The 20,807-nt window shown below is 37.1% G+C and overlaps 1 protein-coding gene across 2 annotated transcripts in view; it reads right to left on the bottom strand.

Annotated features, from left to right (window-relative positions):
• The window catches only part of TENT2 (terminal nucleotidyltransferase 2), a 44,494-nt gene that overhangs the window by 5,760 nt on the left and 17,927 nt on the right, over nucleotides 1–20,807 (bottom strand). For both annotated transcript variants that reach the window (XM_059492212.1, XM_059492213.1), the window contains exons 11-14: nucleotides 19,325–19,368; nucleotides 13,436–13,572; nucleotides 5,584–5,675; nucleotides 257–336 (exon numbers count right to left, since the gene is read on the bottom strand). In XM_059492212.1, the coding sequence (XP_059348195.1) occupies nucleotides 257–336; nucleotides 5,584–5,675; nucleotides 13,436–13,572; nucleotides 19,325–19,368 (353 nt within the window). The remainder of the gene's footprint in view (nucleotides 1–256; nucleotides 337–5,583; nucleotides 5,676–13,435; nucleotides 13,573–19,324; nucleotides 19,369–20,807) is intronic.

Here is a 20,807-nt window from a genome sequence, read left to right as displayed (position 1 = left end):
ACACACAAGACAATCTAAGATAGAGGGTTTTTACTAGTTTGAGTACCCATTTCAGTGTAAATCTGAAGTTTAATGGTAGACATTAAAGAATATTCTTAAATTATCCACATATTTTTAAAAACATGCATTTTTACTACTTACAGTACAAACTATAAAACATCAGAAACAGGCAGGTTTAATGACTAGCATTTTCAAGATAGTAAATCTATCTTGAAAAACAAAGTGACCAGAAAAATTACATGAGATTACTTTTTACCTGTACAAGTTCATCTGTGATCATATCAAACTTCTGTTTCTCATGTACAGCTCTAGCAGTATTTGTCCCATCAAAGGGCTCTGCAAGATCAAAATCAAATGTGAAAACTTAAAGAAATCTAGAGTTGGTTATCTCTGCTAACAAAGCAGGGTCAAGCATACAACTGCTTCCCAAAAGTGCTTTACTCAATTCCTCTTTAGTTCTCATGCTTTCTTTCTACGTAACATTTATCCAAAAAAACCCAAACCAAAACTAAACTAAACGAACCAATAACACAAAATAACTGCCCCATCACAAGAACAAGAAAACTCAAGACAAAACAAACAAACCAATAAAAAGGAGGAGGGAATTGACAACAACAAAAAAAAAAACCCAACCACAAAAAAACCCCAAAACCCAAAAAAACAAAAAAAAAAACCCCAAAACCAAAACACTGAATTCTCTGAATGCTCTGAATAGAGAACACTGTCAGAGAGACAAAGCCGAGCAGTGCAGATGACACTATAGGACAGGATGCCATCCAGAGGCATATGGACAAATTTGTGCAGTGGGCCCATGCGAATCTCATGAAAATTCAACAACTGCAAGTGCGAAGTGCTGCATCTGAGTCGGGACAATCCCAGACGTGATTACAGACTGGAAGAAGTCAGTCAGAGCCACCCTGCCCAGAAGGGCTTGGGGCTGTGGTGGCTGAGAGGCTGGACATGCCCCAGCCACGGGCACTGCCAGCCCAGAGAGCCACACGTGTCCTGGGCTGCATCCAGAGCAGGGTGGGCAGCAGGGCAGGGAGGGGATTCTGCCCCTCTGCTCTGCTCTGCTGAGACCCCACCTGCAGGGCTGCGTCAGCTCTGGGGGCACAGCACAGCAAGGACAGGGACCTGCTGGAGGGAGTCCAGAGGAGGCCACAGAGAGATCAGAGGGATGGAGAACCTCTTCTGAAAGGACAGACTGAGAGAGCTGGGGTTGTTCCACCTAGGGAGAAGACTCTGGGATGGATCTCATAGCACCTTCCAGTATGTAACTGGGGCCTACAAGAGAGCTGGAGAGGGACTTTTCTCAACAGCATGTCGTGATAGGACCAGATAGAATAGGTTTAAACCAAAAAGGGCAAGCTTAAGACTAGATAATAGGAAGAAATTCTTTACTGTGAATGTGATGAGGCACTGGAAGACATTGCTTAGAGAAGCTATGGATGCCCCATCACCAGAAGTGCTCAAGGCCTGGTTGGATAAGGCTCTGAGAAAAGCGGTTTAGTGAAAGATGTCCCTGTCCATGGCAGGGGAGTTGGAAAGAGATGATACTTAAAATTCTTTTCCAACCTAAACCATTCTATGATTCAATGAATGCTTTAATGATATGTAATTCCTCATAAACTCAGCTTATTATCTGTTGAAGCATACGATGATTGTGCTGAATTTATGCAGTAGTAATTATCTGCTACAGCTCAATAGTCTGTGATAACATATCAGACTATGATTTTGCATATTAAAATATTTTGAAACTTATTACACATCAGACTCTTGGAACTATTCACTTTAGATTCATCTCATTCTACAGTTTCTCAGTGAAATACTGAGAATATAGTAAAATATTTAGTATAATTTTAATATAAGACATACCAACTGCTCATACCATTATCACACCATAGCTATTCTGCAATATTTGTTCATAAGTTAACCATTTGGGGATTCTACATTCTAACTGATGACAAATAAATGTGACGTTAAATTAATTAATAGTTTGGAACTTTTTCAATTGCAAGATTGAAAAAGCAGTTCTTGCTACTGATAAGGTTGCCAACATTAAAGCAATTGATACTAAAAAATTATGATGCAGGCACTATGCATTACAGTGTGCTACAAAACAGATTTTATAGTCTTTGTTTTTTCCTTAATAGAGAACTATTTAAGTAATATTGTGTATTTCACACTGGTAGAATGTATGGAAGTCCTCAAGGACCACAGAAACACAGAAGTATTTGTCAGATCATGTGGATTTTTTTTTGTCGAGTTGGTTATGAATTACTTTCATTCAGACAGTGATGTATAGCAAAATAAAGCATTACACAGATACCAGAAGGGCTTATACCTTTATGGGGACTGGAATTTCAAATTTGGTATGTGCTCCATGGCTTTTTTATTCCTGCTAGCTATTTAAATTCACTAAGAAATTCTTTCATGCAATAAATGTTGTATTTAGGAATCTTCTAGAAGGATTCTCTTCAAACTACCTGGTTTTCAGTGGACAGTTACAGGCAGACTTCTTTTATTTCAGAATGCATCATACTTTTTGTTTAGAACAAAAACTGAAAACTAAACAAAACATACACAGTCCTCTAATATCAGTCCCATTATTCGAGAGTGATCTAGTATAATTAATAACTCCAGTTCACATATACTATGCGAACAAATACACCATTTCATTTGTGTATCATAAATGTGATGGTAACTGCTTTTTTAATGCTAGGACCTTTATGTTGAGTCAAGCCATATTTATATTTTAAAGCCAGAAGGGCTGAACTGTACAATCTTCTCAAACTATCAGTGGAAAAAAGGCATTCCAGTCACAAAAGCTAACTTACATCTTCCCTTTAATATTCCTGCATATTTACTGATTGTCAAAAGACAAACTGGTTCTCTGAAGCACAGCAAGAATAATTTTACAATCAGCTACTCTTTACACCACTACATTTTCTAACCATCAAGACAGTAAAGAGTTTGCTTGAAGTTATTTTCTTCACACACAGAGATGAGAATATTAAAAGAAAAAAGTAATACAGCTTTAACACTGATGCTTGAGGGAAAGACTAAAGGGAATCATTTTTCCAAACAAGAATACATGATATCACAGAGCTCCTGAACTGCTGCTAACCAAGCCAGAGGAATTATTTTTTGAATTATTTTCAGCATGTGGATCTGAAAGACTTGAAACTACAAATATGAATCAGGTACAGCTTAGGCGGCTTCTGTTTTGATTTCCCTAAATTATTATCAATGTAATTATCTCATAAAATTGCCACATTTCTAGATTTCCTATTTTCCAGCAGGACAGAAGTTGATATTACTTGACATAGACAAGATTTAAACTGAAACTAGAATAGTTAATTGCCATTTAGAGCGTCTGACAAGGATTGTTCAAAATACTATCTAAAAGCAGGGTTCTCTGTATCTCTGTATCCCCATAATGGTAAAAGCCTATCATATTTTTAAGTGTCTGGAAAGAGTATCTCTACTATATTTGTTTCTCTAACAGCAGAAATACATGTGAGAATCAGTCTTAAGGCCCATAACATTTAAAACATAATACAGTTTTTCTTGAGCTAATCTAAATACAGTACTATAAGCAAATTGTGGAAACTTGCACTGACTTGTGTAATTTATCAACAAATACATTTTAGATATTTAAAAATAAATCCAATAGTACCAATTACTGAAATTTTATTCTGTGAACAGGAAAATTTGACAAAGACTTGGAAAACAGAATATATTGGCATGTTTACCTAACTTTTGCAATCTTCTTCTCAAGTACACAGAAATTAATGTACATACTTTGTTAACCCAGTTCAGTTTAACAGCTGTTATAAACATGAAGTCTACTTTGAGCAAAAGTAGATTTTATTTTTCCCTCCCAAATCAGAAGTAAAAAAGATGGTTTGTGAGGCTAAACCCACTAAGTCTTGAACCAAGGAAGGAATCAGATATGCCACCTATAGATAATTTTGACTTTTTTAATAGTTCAAAAGCAAACGCATTAAGGAAAAGTTCTATGTAATCAGTCTATGTTGATGTATATTCTATTTTTCAGCCTGGTAGAAAGAGAACCTAATTATTCAACCACTTTGTAATGTCATAAAATACTTGAGAGCTTCAAACACACAGTGCCCTGCAACACAGTGGATCAGCATCACGTGACAGCAGCAAACATAGCAGCCCAGCATTCCCACCTCCCACATTCAGACAAGAGCCTTGGCAGTGCCTCACTATGCTATTCTGAATCATTTCAGCTGTGCAGATACTCTAATTCTCACCTTTCTCAACTCTAAGACCACAGAGTCGAATGCAACTATATTTCAGTGTGTTCTTCTTCTCCTATAACTGTTGACTTTTACCCAAAGGGTCAAATAAAGAATAAGAATCCCATCATGTGGCTTTACACTGACATTCATATGACTATGGCCAAGTCCATGAGCTCTGGACCACAGAATAACCAAGTTCACATGCAGGTGAAGTTGACTGAAGGCGATTCTCTGCACAGAGCAGCACAAATGCAGGAAAGTACATACATACCTCAACCCTAAACCTTATCAATCTTGAAGAATGTCTGTTCACCCACAGATGAACAGACTTATTCTCCTCCTTGCCCAGCAAAATCTTCTCAGTCTAACAACTTTCCTCATACCATTTGTCTCCCCTTCAAGTTATATTCCTATTTCATCCTATGACGTCAACCCTTGATATCCTAACAGCCTTTATTAATTTGAAGCCAGGACTCAGGCCACCTCTCCCTTTGTGACAACTGTCTCCAGTTACCCAGCAACTCTCAGTCCCTTCAGTCTGTCCTCATTCTCCTAACATCTCAATCCTTCTCTTGGCTTATCATCTTCTCTTTCCTTACTGCAAGCTTCATCTCCTATGTATGCTTACCTGCTCATCTTCTCTATGTACATTCCCCACGGCAGCTGAAAGGTGTCACTAGCACATGAATCTGGTTGTCTGTATAGTGCTCCTACTCAGTTCTGCACTGAGACAGCTGAGACCTGCAACTCCAACAGGTAGCCTGGGTTTACCCTCCAGTTCTGGAAGGCATCATGTAGTCTCTGCACAAAGCCTATGTCCACTAGCCAGCCAAAAATAGTACCCACAAGGAGATCAACGTACACATAACCTGGTCAGTGCAATGCCAGAACATTGCAAGAACAAATCATATTCTTCAAGAATAATCTGAGTATGTGCCTGCTGTGTTTTTTCAGAAGTCCTAACTTGGCAAAACTGACAACTATTTTTGTGGACCAGAAAAAAACACACTACTGGCATAAAGGCTATTCCTTATCAAAATCCTAAGCCCTGTTCCAAAAGTAACAGGGCAATGAGTGCTCTTAAAGAAAAGGTCAGGAGTACTATTTTTAAACACTTTAGAGCTTAAAGCTTCCTTCTCAAATGTTTTTGACGGGCCTGTTTACAACTACTTACATTGGTTATACTTCCTTCTCTACATAATGCACACATGCAATATATTTCTCAAAACACAACCAAGGTAAATTTTAATTGATAGATTTTTGTATTTAATGCCTTAACACTTAAAAACTATAATGCAGCTTCACGTATTACCTTCTACACAAATAAATTTGTTTCTCCATTCAATACCATCCGGTCTTGCAATAGCCTTGGCCTCACGAACTGATATCATTTGATGGCTCCAACTAAAGAAAAAGAAAACAATTTGTAAAAAATTTTAACTCTTAGTTATCTTCAAATTATCAGTTTATATTAAAAAATTGTCCGATTGCAATGTTATAAGCCTGGATATCACAGTATTTTATAATGAGTAATTTAGTTTAACATGATGAGTAGGAAACAAGAAAATTTTTCTACTAACAGAACTTCAAGTACAAAAAGCATCTCCAAAACAGAGCATCACAGCTATCCATGAGTAACATATGTTCACAGTGGAATTTTTCTACTAACAACATCAAACTTTGTGACAATTTACATTGTGACCTACATTTATTTCAAAGTTCAAAATAAAATACAGAGTCAAATTTTTCAGAATTTTCTGTAGGAAGAAAAGGAATATATGGAATAAGTATAGACAAGTCACATACTGCATTCCATAAACAACACTCAATAGTATAAAGATATGTAGAAATAATTTGCTCATAGGCCTTCCTTGTGCAAGGAACCTATTACTAGAAAGTTTCAATATATGATGAATTTTAGATCTGCAAGTACAACAACTCTCTACCACTTTCTGCAGGCAGCTTTACAACAAAACATGGAAATTACCACATTTAAACAGGAACAGCAGGTAGATTATAGGGCCTTTTGATGTGCCATCATCTTTATAACACTTGGCACAACAATATCCAAAACATAATGGAAGCCAAAAAAACCCCCACTTCCAGTTTTATGTTCCCATTTACCCAGCCACCTTTCAGCTGCTTTCAGCTAAAGAGGGCAGCTCATCCTGCATGCCATCATGTCCCATATCCAAGACAGTCATGGGACTAAGCCCAGCCAGAAGGAGTTTATGAAAGGCAGATCCTGACTGACCAACCTGATCTCCTTCTGTGGCAACATGGATACGGGAGGGCTGTGGATGTAGTCTGCATGGACTTTAGCAAAGCCTTTGACACCATTTCCCACAGCATTATCCTTGAGAAACTGGCAGCTGATGGCTTGGGCAGGTACACTTTTCACTGAATGAATAACTGCCTGGTGTTATTCAGAGTGGTGGTGAGTGGAGTTACATCCAGCTGGTGTTCAGCCACCAGTGCTGCTCCCCAGGGCTCAGTACTGGGGCCAGTCCTGTTTAACATCTTCACCAGTGATCTCATGGAGGGCACCCTCAATCAGTTCACAGGTGACACCAAGCTGGGTGGGAGTGCAGATCTGCTGGAGGGCAGGGAGGCTCTGCAGAGGGATCTGGGCAGGCTGCATCATGGCTGAGGCCAATGGTGAGAGGTTCAACAAGGCCCAGTGCTGGGTCCTGCCCTTGGGTCACAACAACCCCAGGCAGCTCCACAGGCTGGGGCAGAGTGGCTGGAAAGGAGCTGGGGGTGCTGGTGACAGCAGCTGAACATGAGCCAGGCTGTGCCCAGGGGGCCAAGAAGGCCAATGGCATCCTGGCCTGGATCAGCAATGGTGTGGCCAGCAGGAGCAGGGCAGGGATTGTCCCCCTGTTCTGGGCACTGGTGAGGCCACACCTCCAGTGCTGTGTCCAGTTTTTCACCCTTTATTACAAGAAAGACACTGAGGTCCTGATGTTCGTTGAAAGAAGAGCTGGGAAAGAGTCTAGAAAACATGTCCTGTAAGGAACAGATGGAAATGGTGCTTTTTATTCTTGAGAAATGGAAGCTCAAGGAGGAACTTAACTCTCTCTACAACTACAAGAATGTTGTAGCCACGTGAGGGTCAATCTCTTCTGCCATGTGTCAAGGAAAAGAAGAAATGGCCTTAAATTGTACTGGTAGAGGTTCAGATTAGGTATTAGAAAACAATTTTTCACTGAAAGAGTAAACTGGCATTGGAATAAGTTGCCTAGGGAAGTGATGGAATCACCATCTCTGGAAATGCCCAAGAGATGTCTGGATGTGGCACCTGGGAATATATTGTAGGGGTGATTACAGTGGTCCCGCATTGGAAGTTGGTCTAAAAGGTCTCTTCTAATCTTGATGATTTTGCAAACCCAGGAGCCACCACATCAGTGAAACAGTTGGATCACCAATACATCACCATATATCCTGACTAGATGGGTAGAAATAGCTGGGCAATATGCTTCCAGCTGTACTGGTCTTACCTGGCAGAGGAGCTAGGCTGGGTATATTAACCACCAGCAGTAAATCTGTAGATATCAACTGTAAATTAAAATACTGTCATCCGTTCATTCATCAGTTAAATCTGAAAGAATTCTGTCCTCCCTAGACCACAGATCTGCTGTTGTAACTCCATTAAGTCAACAATGACAAGAGAGCTAAAAATCCTGACTGTAATTTTACAAGTTATCTTGAATACAACTCATAATTAAAGCCTCCTATGGAGATCAGTTGTTTCAATAGCTGTAATTCCACAGAACAGAAATATTTAACACTATGAATAGGGCCTATTTTTAAAAAATGCAGGACACAGCACGTGAAGAGATCTAGGATACCTCAGTGTGTATATTCAGCTTTCTCTTAATATATCCTTTAGAAAATTAGTAAATGATGATCATCTTTTCTAGAATTCAATGTACACTAAAGCCTCCATTCTAACCCATAATACTTCCTCTCCTTAATTCCCACATTCCCTTAATTTTTGTGATAAATAGGAATGTCAAGCATCAAATAATTTCCTATCATGTCTTTTCATAATCAATCATCAATATAGGCTTAATTCAGATGAACTGCTCAAAAACCTCAAACACATACACACATACACACACACACACAAAAAGACAAGCCCCCTGTGCTTAGAGCATCAAACAAGCTTAAACTGCACCTCAAGAACACATGTTGCAAGCAGAAGATTACAGTTTGCTTTTTTTAAAACCTTACTTAAAAATAAGAGATCCAGGTCAGTGGAGGAAGAGAGAAAGAGGAGCAAGAGAGAGCAAGAGGGAGCAAGAGAGAAAGAGAGAAAGAGAGAGAGAAAGAGTGACAGAGAAAGTCATGCAAAGAAGTATTTGATATATATTTGGTTTAACAAGGCAGTACTGTTTCACTTGAAACAGAAATTCTTCTCTTGAATTATTTTCTTCCTAGGCTATACTTGATCCCTCAGCAAAAATATAAATGCATTTATAATACACTAGTTCAGCAAAAAGCAACAAAAAATTGGCACTTCTTGCTGTTTAAAAAGCCTTTTATTTAAATTTGAAACTTAAAAGCTCTTTATTTCAAATTGAAATTTAAATTTGAAAACAACTCTTTTATCTGACAGTCATACAGAACTGTCTTGGTACCAAGATCATACTGAATTAGAAATTAATTATGAATAGCAAATTATTTGTGTGTCAATTTTAGCCACTTTGGCTTGCATATAATAACTTCATTGTTGCCAACATAAAGCAGATACTCTCCTGGCACACATTTTCTATGTGTGAGTTAACACTGCCATTTAAACAGCTACTTCAACTACCAATTATTTCTGTATTCACTGAATGCATTAAGTATGTCATCTTCATGGCAAAGGTAAGTATTTGAAAGGAGAAGACTAGAAAATTTCAGGTGTTTGTATGACTACAGTACAAACAGGATAAAAATCTTTTCTTTTCCAGAGCATTCTTACAAATCAAAGCCACTTGTGTACACACAGTAAGATGGATACAAGTTACAAATATATTTAATTCAATATAGTATTAAAAATTATTCCTTTATTACCTAACTCATTCTATTGTGAAAAGAGCTGCAAGCAACTTCTTGCTGAAATTTTATATTTTGTCATTAAAATGTAAGCAAGCTTTTACCATGTGCACCATAAACAAATCAGTGAATGATCTTAAACAACTGCTACTTAACCTGTCATGGTAAATTTAAGGGAAGTAATCACAAAGAATAAATTCAGGTGAGCAACACCTTGCTTCAGGTCTCACTTTGTAAGGAGACAGCCAAGTGAAAACCTGCTGCCTTCACTCACGGCTGCAAAATTGGAATCAGACACCTCCTTCAGTGGGGCTGGTAAACACGTTTCCAAATACTTGCTTCGGGGAACATGTACACTTTTTTCTTGATTACATTCACTACTTAATCAGTGGACAATTTTAAATAGGTAAAGTTAAAATGAAGTGACTACCCTAGCCAGCTGTATCATAAGAAGCATTACACAGACTTGAACTCTAATGGTAAGATAAATATACAACCATAAAGGTAAAACAGGCTTTGCCATATAGGGTGTGCTATTCTAATACATGCTGCAATTTAGAAACCACATTTCTTTGGGGACAGGGATAAAGAGGTACAAAAATTACTTCTTATGGACACACTGAAAACCCTAGAGTAAGACTCTGGATAAACAATTTTCTGAAACATCTTATAGTCTAAATAAACAAAACAGTTTAAAGCATAAGGGAAAATAAATATAGCACAAGGACTTATGCATGACTGCACAGGATGCAAAGCTCCTATTTCTTCCTTTGCTATACTCTTTAAGCCCATCTTGTCCTACATCAAATAAAAAAAAATCACTGATTTTAATTGAAATACATAATGGCCTTTGCTAGAGGGAGAAATTTAAAAGAATATATGTCCATCTTCTCTTAACTTCCTGATGATTACATGTAAAATAGATCAGTAGTTAAACATTCTAGACAGGTGGCTTCAATGGTTTATTCTGTTCAAAATTATGATCTTTACACATGATCTGATCATTCTTGATTGCATGCTGCCCATTCAGTAAAATGGTTCCTGTGTATCAAATCTGGTAGTGCATCCTACTCCACAGATAGGAGCTTACAAAAACTGAAGTCACAATCTCTGAAGCAATCTTTTCATCAAACACATGACAATCCAACAGGGAAAGTTCAGTGGCTCTGTACAGATCATAAAAATATAGCCTCATTTAACAGTCACACTGTCTGAAATACAATCTCAGAATTTTGGTGCATAAAGACACTAGTAAATGTTTCACAGGGAAAACAGTGAAAAAACTACTTATTACATCAAAGAAAAGGAACACTCACACTCTAACTAGTTTCTTCCATGAAAAACAGAACTATGAGAGCCCTGTGTTTGCTGTATTTGCAAGCTGAACATGAGCCAGCAGTGCCCTGGCAGCCAGGAGGGCCACCTATGCCCTGAGGGCATCAGGGACAGCATCAGCAGCCGGGCAAGGGAGGGATCGTCCTGCTCTGCTCTGCACTGGGATGGCCTCACCTCGAGTGCTATGAACAGTTCTGGGTGTCACAGTATAGGAAAGACATGAAGCTATTGGGGAGTGTTCAAAGCACAACCACAAGGACCATGAAGGGCTTTGAGGAGAAGCTGTATGAGGAGTGGCTGTGGTCACTTGGTCTGTTCTGCCTGGAGAAAAGGAGACAGAGAAGACCTCATTGCAGTCTGCAACTTCCTCATGAGGGGAAGAGGAGGAGCAGACCTTGATCTCTTCACTCTCATGACAGGACTTAAGGTAACAGCATGAAACTGAGTCAAGGGAAGTTTAATTTGGATATTAGGAAAGTATTTTTTACCCAGAGGTTGGGCACTGGAACAGGCTCCCCAGGGAAGTGGTCACAGCACCAGCCTGACGGAGTTCAAGAAGTGTTTGGACAATGCATCTTAGGGATGATCCCATGCAGGGCCAGGAGCTGGATTTCAATTTTCCCGATGAGTCCCTTCCAATCAAGTATATTCTATTACTCTGTGATTCTATGTATTTCATTCTTACCCTCATTCTCATTTGTACTGTTGTTTCCATCAGCAACTTCAAAGGAAAGATGAAAGGTCCTGTGGCTAGCATGAGACTTTTACTTTCACTGGCTGGCTATCACACACACAAAACTTTTTAAACACCATGTTCATGTTTCTCCCTGTGGTGCACTAATTTGTCCTCTCCAGTCAATGAAACTAACATCGAATTTTACTATCAATCCTATTCCTTTCTAAGAGGATTTATAGTTGAAAGGGATACACAGATAAACTGCACACTTCACTAAATTTTATTTCCATAGCAGAAAGAGTTAAAACTAATAAAGGCTGCGGCACTAAGTGCATAATTTCCTCAAATCACTTCTCAGCTATGTAGTAGCATTTTCAACACAGGAATTCTAATGGCTGTTTTTACTGGTATTTTCTTCTTTTTTTTTAACAGAATATCACAAGTGAAATGATTAAATACTTAACAAATACTAAACACCAGAAGAGCACATCGGGTGTTCATTTTATTCAGCTGCTTTTTGAAACATTTTCTTCTGCTGACATCAGCAACTATCCTATCTTCACTATCTACTTTTTCAAGTTTTCTTTTATCCAGAAGCTCCTCTGTGTGTCTATGAATAGATCTATTTTTTCCTGATTTATAATCATCAGAAAAATAGTATTTAGGGATTGCAATCAGCTCAAACACTGATATTGCAGAATTTTTGGTCTGCATATGTCTTAGCATATCCCTTCCAATAGCAGACAAAAATTAAGTCATTCTGGACCAGCCACCAACTCAGGCACAAATCTGGTCTTGACTATGTTAACAAGCACCCAAACTCAAAAAAGTCAAAGTAGGTATTTTTCCTGTAATTAGACCAGATCATCTCTGGTACTTTGCACAGGCAAACCAGAAAATTCCTTAATGGATAAGATATTTACTTTCATATATAAGAAGATTAACAGCTTGTACAGTCAAGTAGTAAAAGATTCATGTAGTATCCCACACAAACTAAGAATCTAAGGTTATCCCCCAGCACTGTCTTCTCATTTGCCTCTTTAGTAAACATCACCTTGTCAGCTGAAAAAACAAGTAGTCAGGAGAAACATCTCAGACAAAAGACCATTCTCTTATCTGCAGAGATCATTGAAAGAAAATTTCTTACATGAAAATCTTTCAGTCAGACTTAAGCATGCACAAAATGCAGTTGGTTCATGCATTACTACAGGCCATAGGGATTTAGCTTACATATTTTACATGTGATGCACACCCCAGAAATGCTTTAATGATTTTATAGTCTTTCACTTCTTATATTAAAGTAAATTATGAACACTTCCAAAATTATGCGTATCCAATTGTCTGTTTTGTTCTCCTATGATGCACATAAGCAGAACAGCAACATGCATGAAACAATTGCCTCAGATGTTATTTAGAAGATCTTTAAGCTGATTGAGATACAACCATTTGATATTTTATAGGAACAAGCATTTTTTCTAAGAAATTCAGAAGTACACGGGTAACAATTTGGCAAAACAGTTGTAATTTAAGGCTTTTTCAGATGTCCTCACTACTTAAGCCTCTCCTTTTATATAAGGAAGTCCAGATGCCAAAACTGAACTCAGATTCTAGCAAACCAATAATGTGAGCGAAACAACTATACATGAGAGAATTCTTCACTAGGTGAAGCCTGTACAGATCTATATTCTGATCAAAGTAAGGAGCCACCTGGCCAGTCACCTCCATTGACTCAAGTGTGACAAAAGACAAGCACAGCCCTCAAGGTCCAAATAATTAATATGACAGTTGATGCTGTAAATGACAACTAAGAACAGATCTCACACGTGAATAGGCAGTTACAGAATAGTGTAACAGTATAACAAACCCCAGCAATTTTAAAACTTTTGGGAACTATTTTCCAAGAAAGAATGTGTAGCTAAGTAGAAGATATCAGACAATTTACTGGCATTCCTACTGTCATTTAGCCTTTCCATTCATAGCCTTCCTCTCTCTCAGTTACCCCTCTTGCATTGCTGCTTTTCTTTCTTTCAAGTGTTATAAAGTGTTGCTGTATTGAATAGAAGGAATCAAAGTTTCACATCTAAACCACTAAAATCATCTTATTACTTACTCAAATTCTGTGGCATAATATTTGAAGAAGCCTATTAGCAAATCTCCAAGGCTTGATCCATTTTTTGAGACGTAAGGAGGAATGGTACGTGGCGCCTGATGAACAAAATGCAACTGCATAGTAGGATCAAAACACTCCTGTCAAAATAAAATCAGAGTGTGTATATATATATATATATATATATATACATACATATACACAGAGATAGCCTTAACTCAGATACATGTACTTTCCACAATAAGAAAGCTGCCTATTATTTGCTTATTATAAGATCAAGGACAAGCCAAGGACTATTCCTCTTCTGCCCCACTGAATACTAGTTACTCCCCCTGAACTCAGGTAGAATTATCTTGCACAGGAGCATACAAGATAAGGAATTTTAACATGGGAGAATCTTTGAACTGGACTTGCATTTAAAACCACAAAGTAAAAGCTGAGCCTGCACTGAGCTGACTACAGTTCAGCTGAGAAATACATAGGTGAAGTTAATGCACCTACTGTCAATTTCCCATAGCTTAACTGAAGTACAGAAATAATCCAGAGGAAGGCCTACCATTGCTCCCAAGCACCAAGTTAAAAACTGCATACAAATGAACCTGCATCCACCCACAAAACAAAGACTGCAGGTATGACTTCCTCTAGCCAAGAAATAAAAAAAGCAAACACAAAAAAACTCCAAAAAACCCCCCAAAACCCAAAAACCAACAAAAAAACCCCACCCACCAATGAAGTTATACAAAACACGTGAATACACAGAATGCTGCATTTCAGCTGAAGCATGCTTTTCTGTAGGGGAAGAGGGTGAGTATGATGGGGTAAGAAAAAATCAGGTTTGCTATAAAAAGAAGGCACCATTGGCAGCTTAAAAAGGAATACATAGAAGACTAAATACACATGGTTTTAGAACTGCCCTTCTGTTTCAGTGTTCATTGCATCCTTTAGGTTCTTGTGATAGACTGGGGTACATAGAAGTAAACATATCTCCTCTTGCTACAGGAACAATTTTTTTAACTTGCTGATACCTGGTTTTAACACCATTTTACAGCAGTGTTGTGTGTTTTACTGAAAATGAACTCAAGGTACACAGAAGCAAATATTACAATCAGATAAAGACACACATTTATTTAAGTTTAGGAACCTGTTCACTCATTACTATATCTTCTTTCCCCTCCCCACCCATTCATTTTTTATTTTTAAGAGTAGTATCAGGTGTGATTCAAACTTTATAGTACTAGAATAGCACAGAAGCACTACACAGTGTAGTATTATTTCCATGTCCACAGCTGGCACTACTTCCTCTGAGAAAAGTACTGTTAAGTGACAAAACCAGTAGGACTGGAAAGTCTTGAGACTCCCATCTTCTTTCTGTCAGCTCCAGCAAAACTTCCTGGAACCTTGTGCAACACCTTTTGGGGAAAAAAAGCCACTTTTCTAGAGATATAAAAATTTCAATGGTTGATCTCATATGATAAAAATGTTATATGTAAAACATTATTTTAGTTCACAAAGCTCAGAATTTAACAGTTTCTAGTTCATCAGAAGACACCAAAACAATGGCAACACAGACATAAAAAACAGATATGCAGTATACAAAGATCTAGAAAGAGTAGTTGTTCCAATGCCACATAGTAAATACAGTTTTAACCCGAAAGTTAATCAGAAAGATACTACAGTGAAAGTCATTCCTTGCCCATCCCCACAGAAAACTCAGGAAGAGTCAGAAAAATTGAATTTAGAATTAGCAGTATACCAGCTGAAGAAGAAACATACAAAGGAGGAGGGGAAAGGAAGAAGAAAATGGGCCACTGACCTAGGAAAACACAAAACAGAAGTGCAATGAAATTGCAACAGATGTCTACTATGACTAGTAAATGTTTGGAGGCAGTAGAAAAGGAAGACAAGATTAATTTTTTTAAACTTTGAATATTGAATTGCCTGAGAACCTCTCAATTGCAAGAGACTTCTGCCATCACAGTGAGGTTGATAGCCTCGACAGCTAAAAAGTTAGGCTTTATTTTATTATTTTTTTCATAAAAATAAGCTATTTTTTTACTGGTAGACAATAAGATATCAGACAAATCAAAGATTTTCTCAAATCATAAAGGCTTTTGCTTTCAAGCAAATACACGCATATTATTCTAGACACACGCATTAGTAAAAATACAGGCTACAGGCTATATCAGCTAACTATTAAAACCCCCAACGACCTAGTTTAGGTCGACAAGAGACACATGTAAGTAATTCTCATTTCCACTTGATTTAGTGGATATGTCACTATAAAAAAATGCTCTTAAAAAGACAACTGAGTGTTGCAAAATAGAAGGCATAACTGATTGGACTTTTCTGGAAGAAAATAAGACTTATTAAGGGAAAAAAAAGAAATGTATTAATCACATGTTTGTGATACTGTTGGTAGGTTTATTTTTTGTGCATTGTGGGCTGCTGATTACCCCACAGAGAAGGCAAAACCAAGTGTTTCACCTTTCTGAAATACATAAAATTTGTTATTTAAGTTGCTATTACCATATTAGAAAGTTCTACACGTAAAACCAAATTAATTGCTACTTAACATTGGCAATATTTAGTGATGGCTTCTGTCAAGATATACCATTATTCAATAATTCAATTACCAACAATGTAATTTAAAGTCATTTCTTAACAAAGGAATCACTCTATGTCCAGTGAACAAGAGGTCAGACCAGCTAAGGGATACCTAGATATTTTTTTTCTGCTTTGCCACAGACAACCCATGATGATCCCCTAGCTTCAACTCATCTCCATCCACCTGCTGTAAAACAAGGATAACAGTGTTTTCCTTCCCACTAGAGGGACTCAGGGAATAACTACACAAATAAAATAAGGTACGGCTTACAGATTCTGCACATAAGTGAGGTTGCTAAAAAAATGTAATTACAAAGCACCCTTGGAAGTACATTTTCTTTCCTTAACTTGCTCTAGAAGGCAAAAGATTCAGCTTCTGTTAAAAACTAGTCCCTATTTCGCTTACTGTGTCTTTGCCTCAAGCTGTCTTAAGAGACAGAAATTAGATTCAGGATCTGACTGAGCAACAAATACAAATGAGCTCTCCATTATTTTAAGATATCACAGAAGAGAGACCTGAAAGTTTTTTGCTTTTTTTGCTGGATCTCTAATTTTTACTTTGATTGGCTGATTTCTCAAGAAATACCAGTATTCAGCAACATGCTTCATGTTCAAGCTACATAATGCTTTTAAGTAAACTCATTCCACCTTACACACCGGAGAGGAACAAAAGTGTATATCAAAGTAAGATTTATATTTGAGTATTTTGATGTATAGTGAGTTTAACTCTGAATGTAGAAGATCCTTTGTTCAAAAAAATTTAATAGTTACATCAGCATAATGTCTTAACACACTTAAAATATTCTTTTCCCCAGTCCTATAAGCAAGTACCTAACTCATATTTAAATCTTTTAAAAGTGCAACTCAGTGTGAAGCTAACTGCGTCTTTCCAAGGGCTGACTCTCACGTTAAAGACCATCCTACCTTCTGCCCCACCCTTTGCAAGACATGACATGAAGCTGAAGCAGCAGAAACAAAAATGTGCTCATGCTAGAGTCCTTGAAGTTCACCATTCAGAGTACTCATGGAAACCCAATTTCATCTTGACTTCAATTAAAACACCAGACGTCTTGAAACAGTGGTGAGTCAGGCACAAGTTTCCTTGTGAGTGCCAGTGACAGCCACATTCACCAGCCACAATGATTTAATCCACCACAGGTTCTCTAGAGATTATCCGTGAAGTACTGACATGGAAGCACATACTATACAGACTTCAAAACTGATGAATGCACTTGGTGGGCTATTGTCATCTACCTTACCTGGCTAGGGGGCATGGGAAGCCCCAGAATACAACCCTGCCTTTGATGTGGTCTGATACTCCCTTTAAACTAGTGGCTGCAAAACACATCAGCTTGGTGCCAGCTGGAAACTCCCCCACGACAATAGAATGCAAAAGTGGGCAAATCTGGTGGCTTTCCACGATTTCTCACCCTTCACATTTGTAGCAGGGATTCACTGAGGCACAGAATCTGTCTTTTGTTTCCTCCCCAATGTAAGCATGTCTCTCCTATACAGTACCAAACAATTGATTTGATTTTGAAAAATTGTGGATAGATGTACATAGGGAAGATGCAGTATGTTTGTATAGTTTTTGTATACAGACACAACTCTGACCAGCTACAATCATAAGAAAAAAATATGGTTTCTTTTGACACTGAAATTTGCCTGTGCTCTTTAATTATTACTGCAAACCACGAGACTAAAATTGTTTTACTGCATTTTTCACTTTAAATTCCTCTGAAATATCAGTATTCAGAAATTTCAAGTTTCATAATTTTTAAACATTTAATTATACTCCTAATGGAGACAGTAGAACAAAAACATACTTGCAATTTGGTTTGCAGTAAGCATGCATAAAATATTCTTCTAATCTTGTTAGCAATTCTAGCATATTTCATCCATTCTCCAAATATAAGAACAACAAAACCAAGGATAATCTGTATCAAAAGGGCAAAAATGCAGTTCTTACAGCAGTGCTCACCTGCAAGTAATTTACCATTTTCACACAACAAAAGATAAAACTTTGCATTTAGATTAATTAGATTTTTTAGCTTAAGATACCATCTACATTTGCTTTAATGACTGAAAGCATAAATACTTGTACAGTATTCTGAAGGTCTCCACAAAGTTCGAACACAACAAATATAAATATCTGCATTATAAATACAGAAGAGTCAAAAGTTGCCAGTTCTAAACACTTTTCTCTAAATAACATGCTACACAAAACTTAGAACACTACAGCACAAAAACTTTAAGGAAATGTAATTAGCAAATCTAGCAATTCAAAAACCTATCAGATAAAGCTAAGGATACAAGAAGAGAAAGATAGTTTCAAAAGCTCTTCAGCACTCCCAATGAAGAAACTAGACGGTATAGAATACCATAAAAAATGACAGGAAAAGATAAAGACCATAAAAATATAGCACAGGTACCCCTTATGCAGATTTACAATGCATAAATAGAACTGCAGTGAATTATTGCCCAATGCTTTCTTTTGCATCTCAATTATCTCAATTACCCAAAATGGCCAACACCACAGTATTTTCTCCCTGATGTTCAGCACCACTAAATATTTCCCGTTTGAGCATTTATTTGTAAATAAATTACAGCATAGAATTATTCAGCAACAGCACTTCTGTGCACAGGTATATATTTAGGAGGGCAGTTTTTTCTTCTAAATAATTTTTCTTAGATTAAATCTCACTATAACACTCCTAATTCTGGAGGGACCAAAGCATACTGATTCATCGACCTCTCCACAAATGAACAAAGTATGACCTGACTACAATAGCAAAGTTCCAAAAAAGTGCTTTCTTTTTGGATTGAAGTCAAATGTTGTGATGTCTCAAGTTTCCTTAGTAAACCATGTATCACTCACTTTCTGCACATGGAAATGTCAGGCAACTCAAGAGCTGTAGGAAGGTATGGAATTCTGAAGCAACAGAGCTGAATGAAAAGGCACTAAACACATTAAGATACAGGAACCAGAAAGTTACAGCTGACACAGGAATACTTCTAGGCCAGCATAAAGAGAACTCGGTCAGTGGTTTTCATTAGCACTTTCTTCTAACTGTGTGTCAGATCTTCCCATACATAACAATTTTCATTAAAGAAATTATCAAAAGTAGCAAATAATCTTTTTCACACCTAGGTCTGGAATATCAATGACCTGATCTACTAGAACTGTTAATTCAACTTAATCCAATTAGAGATAGTTAAGAATTCATATATTTAGATAAGCAGGGTCACACACATATATGATATAGTAAATCCATAAGAAACACTTACTGGGTAATTTTTTTGGAGGGATGGAAGGATGGGTTCAGGTAAGGCTATAAAAAAAAAAGGTCAAAATTGCTGTGATTCATGTAATTCACATGGAAGCAATAGCATATCAACTACACCAAAGAGTTGCATTGAAATTCTATCTTATAAAATTTAACAATAACTTTACTTTCATGCATTTCATAAAATAAGTTATTTGGCAAACATTTCTATTACTATATTTAGTACTGTACAGTACAATAGGACTTTTATTCAGCTAATGAAAGGTCTTACCAAGATACTACTATATGTAAAAGGCATGAAAAGTTCTATAACAGCTGGGTATAGCTTTATTTCTGAAGTTCATATTCAGAATTCATAGCTATGGGAAAATCATCTAGATTCTCTAAATGAAAAATTAGAGCTTCATTCATCTTTTTTCCTTACATCTAATACAATTCTACAGTTACTGCAGAAGAATGCGTTTTTCAGCTGCCAAGTATTACATAATGAGTCTCCCAATGTAACCTATTAAAAATGCTGAACACACTTAGTAGGCATTGCCAGCAAAATTCCCACAAAATACACAAATACAGCCTAATAGTATTAGCTGGTCTGCTAAACGGCAAATATGTTATGAAGATCATGCCATCATTAACAATACTAACAAACACAAAATTATCTAAATATTGGTTACTTTTATGAAAACCATGGATTGAGAGTGCATCTATTGAACTATATAAATTAGATACATTAAAAAAAAATCACTCAGATTAGGTGGTCCTATAAATGACTCAAAATCCCAAAGTAATTACATCCTACTCAAGCAGCTATAGAACTGTCAGAGCACTCCTCAAACTAAGGCTTTAACATCATGTCTTCAGCATGGTTTAAGAAATTGGTCTACAATATTCACTATGGAAAATAACAAACTCTTGGTCTTGAACTCGGGACTTAGTTCACTCTTTTATAAGGTCTTACAGGCGAAGAGATGTCACAGAATCCTTTTTCCATAGGGTCTAAGAATCAGAATAGCAAAATTCTTAGAATGTGCTTGGAGTATCTTCAAAGAGTAGAACATATTATCAGGACTACTAAGAAAATTACCACAGTTGCTTCAATAACATTTTTGTTTGTGAGTGTTCATGTTTCTGCACCATCTTGGATACTTTCCAGTTCTCTACCACACTAAATTAAAAGGCAACAAAATCTGAGCAAACAATCAAGGTGTGTATGCTTTAGTAAGTTTTACTAAGAGGATGGACGGGAGGGGAAAAATTACCACTTACCACTAGCATTTGCCCTATGAGTTTGCTTTTCTTACTGTTCAAGTTAATTAGACATATTATCTGGAAGAAAGCTCATGTACAAGATACTGATGTATCTACAAAATAAACTGAAGCCACACTAAACTTGGGTCCAAAGACATCCACATAAGTATACGAATATGGAAATAATTATAGAAAATAAATTTGCCTAGCAAAGGCAGGAACACTAGTGCAAAAGA

The sequence above is a fragment of the Ammospiza nelsoni genome, chromosome Z (assembly GCF_027579445.1).
Source record: "Ammospiza nelsoni isolate bAmmNel1 chromosome Z, bAmmNel1.pri, whole genome shotgun sequence".
Classification (NCBI taxonomy): domain Eukaryota; kingdom Metazoa; phylum Chordata; class Aves; order Passeriformes; family Passerellidae; genus Ammospiza; species Ammospiza nelsoni.
Note: the sequence above shows the minus strand (reverse complement) of the source record. Positions and strands in the feature narration are given on the sequence as shown.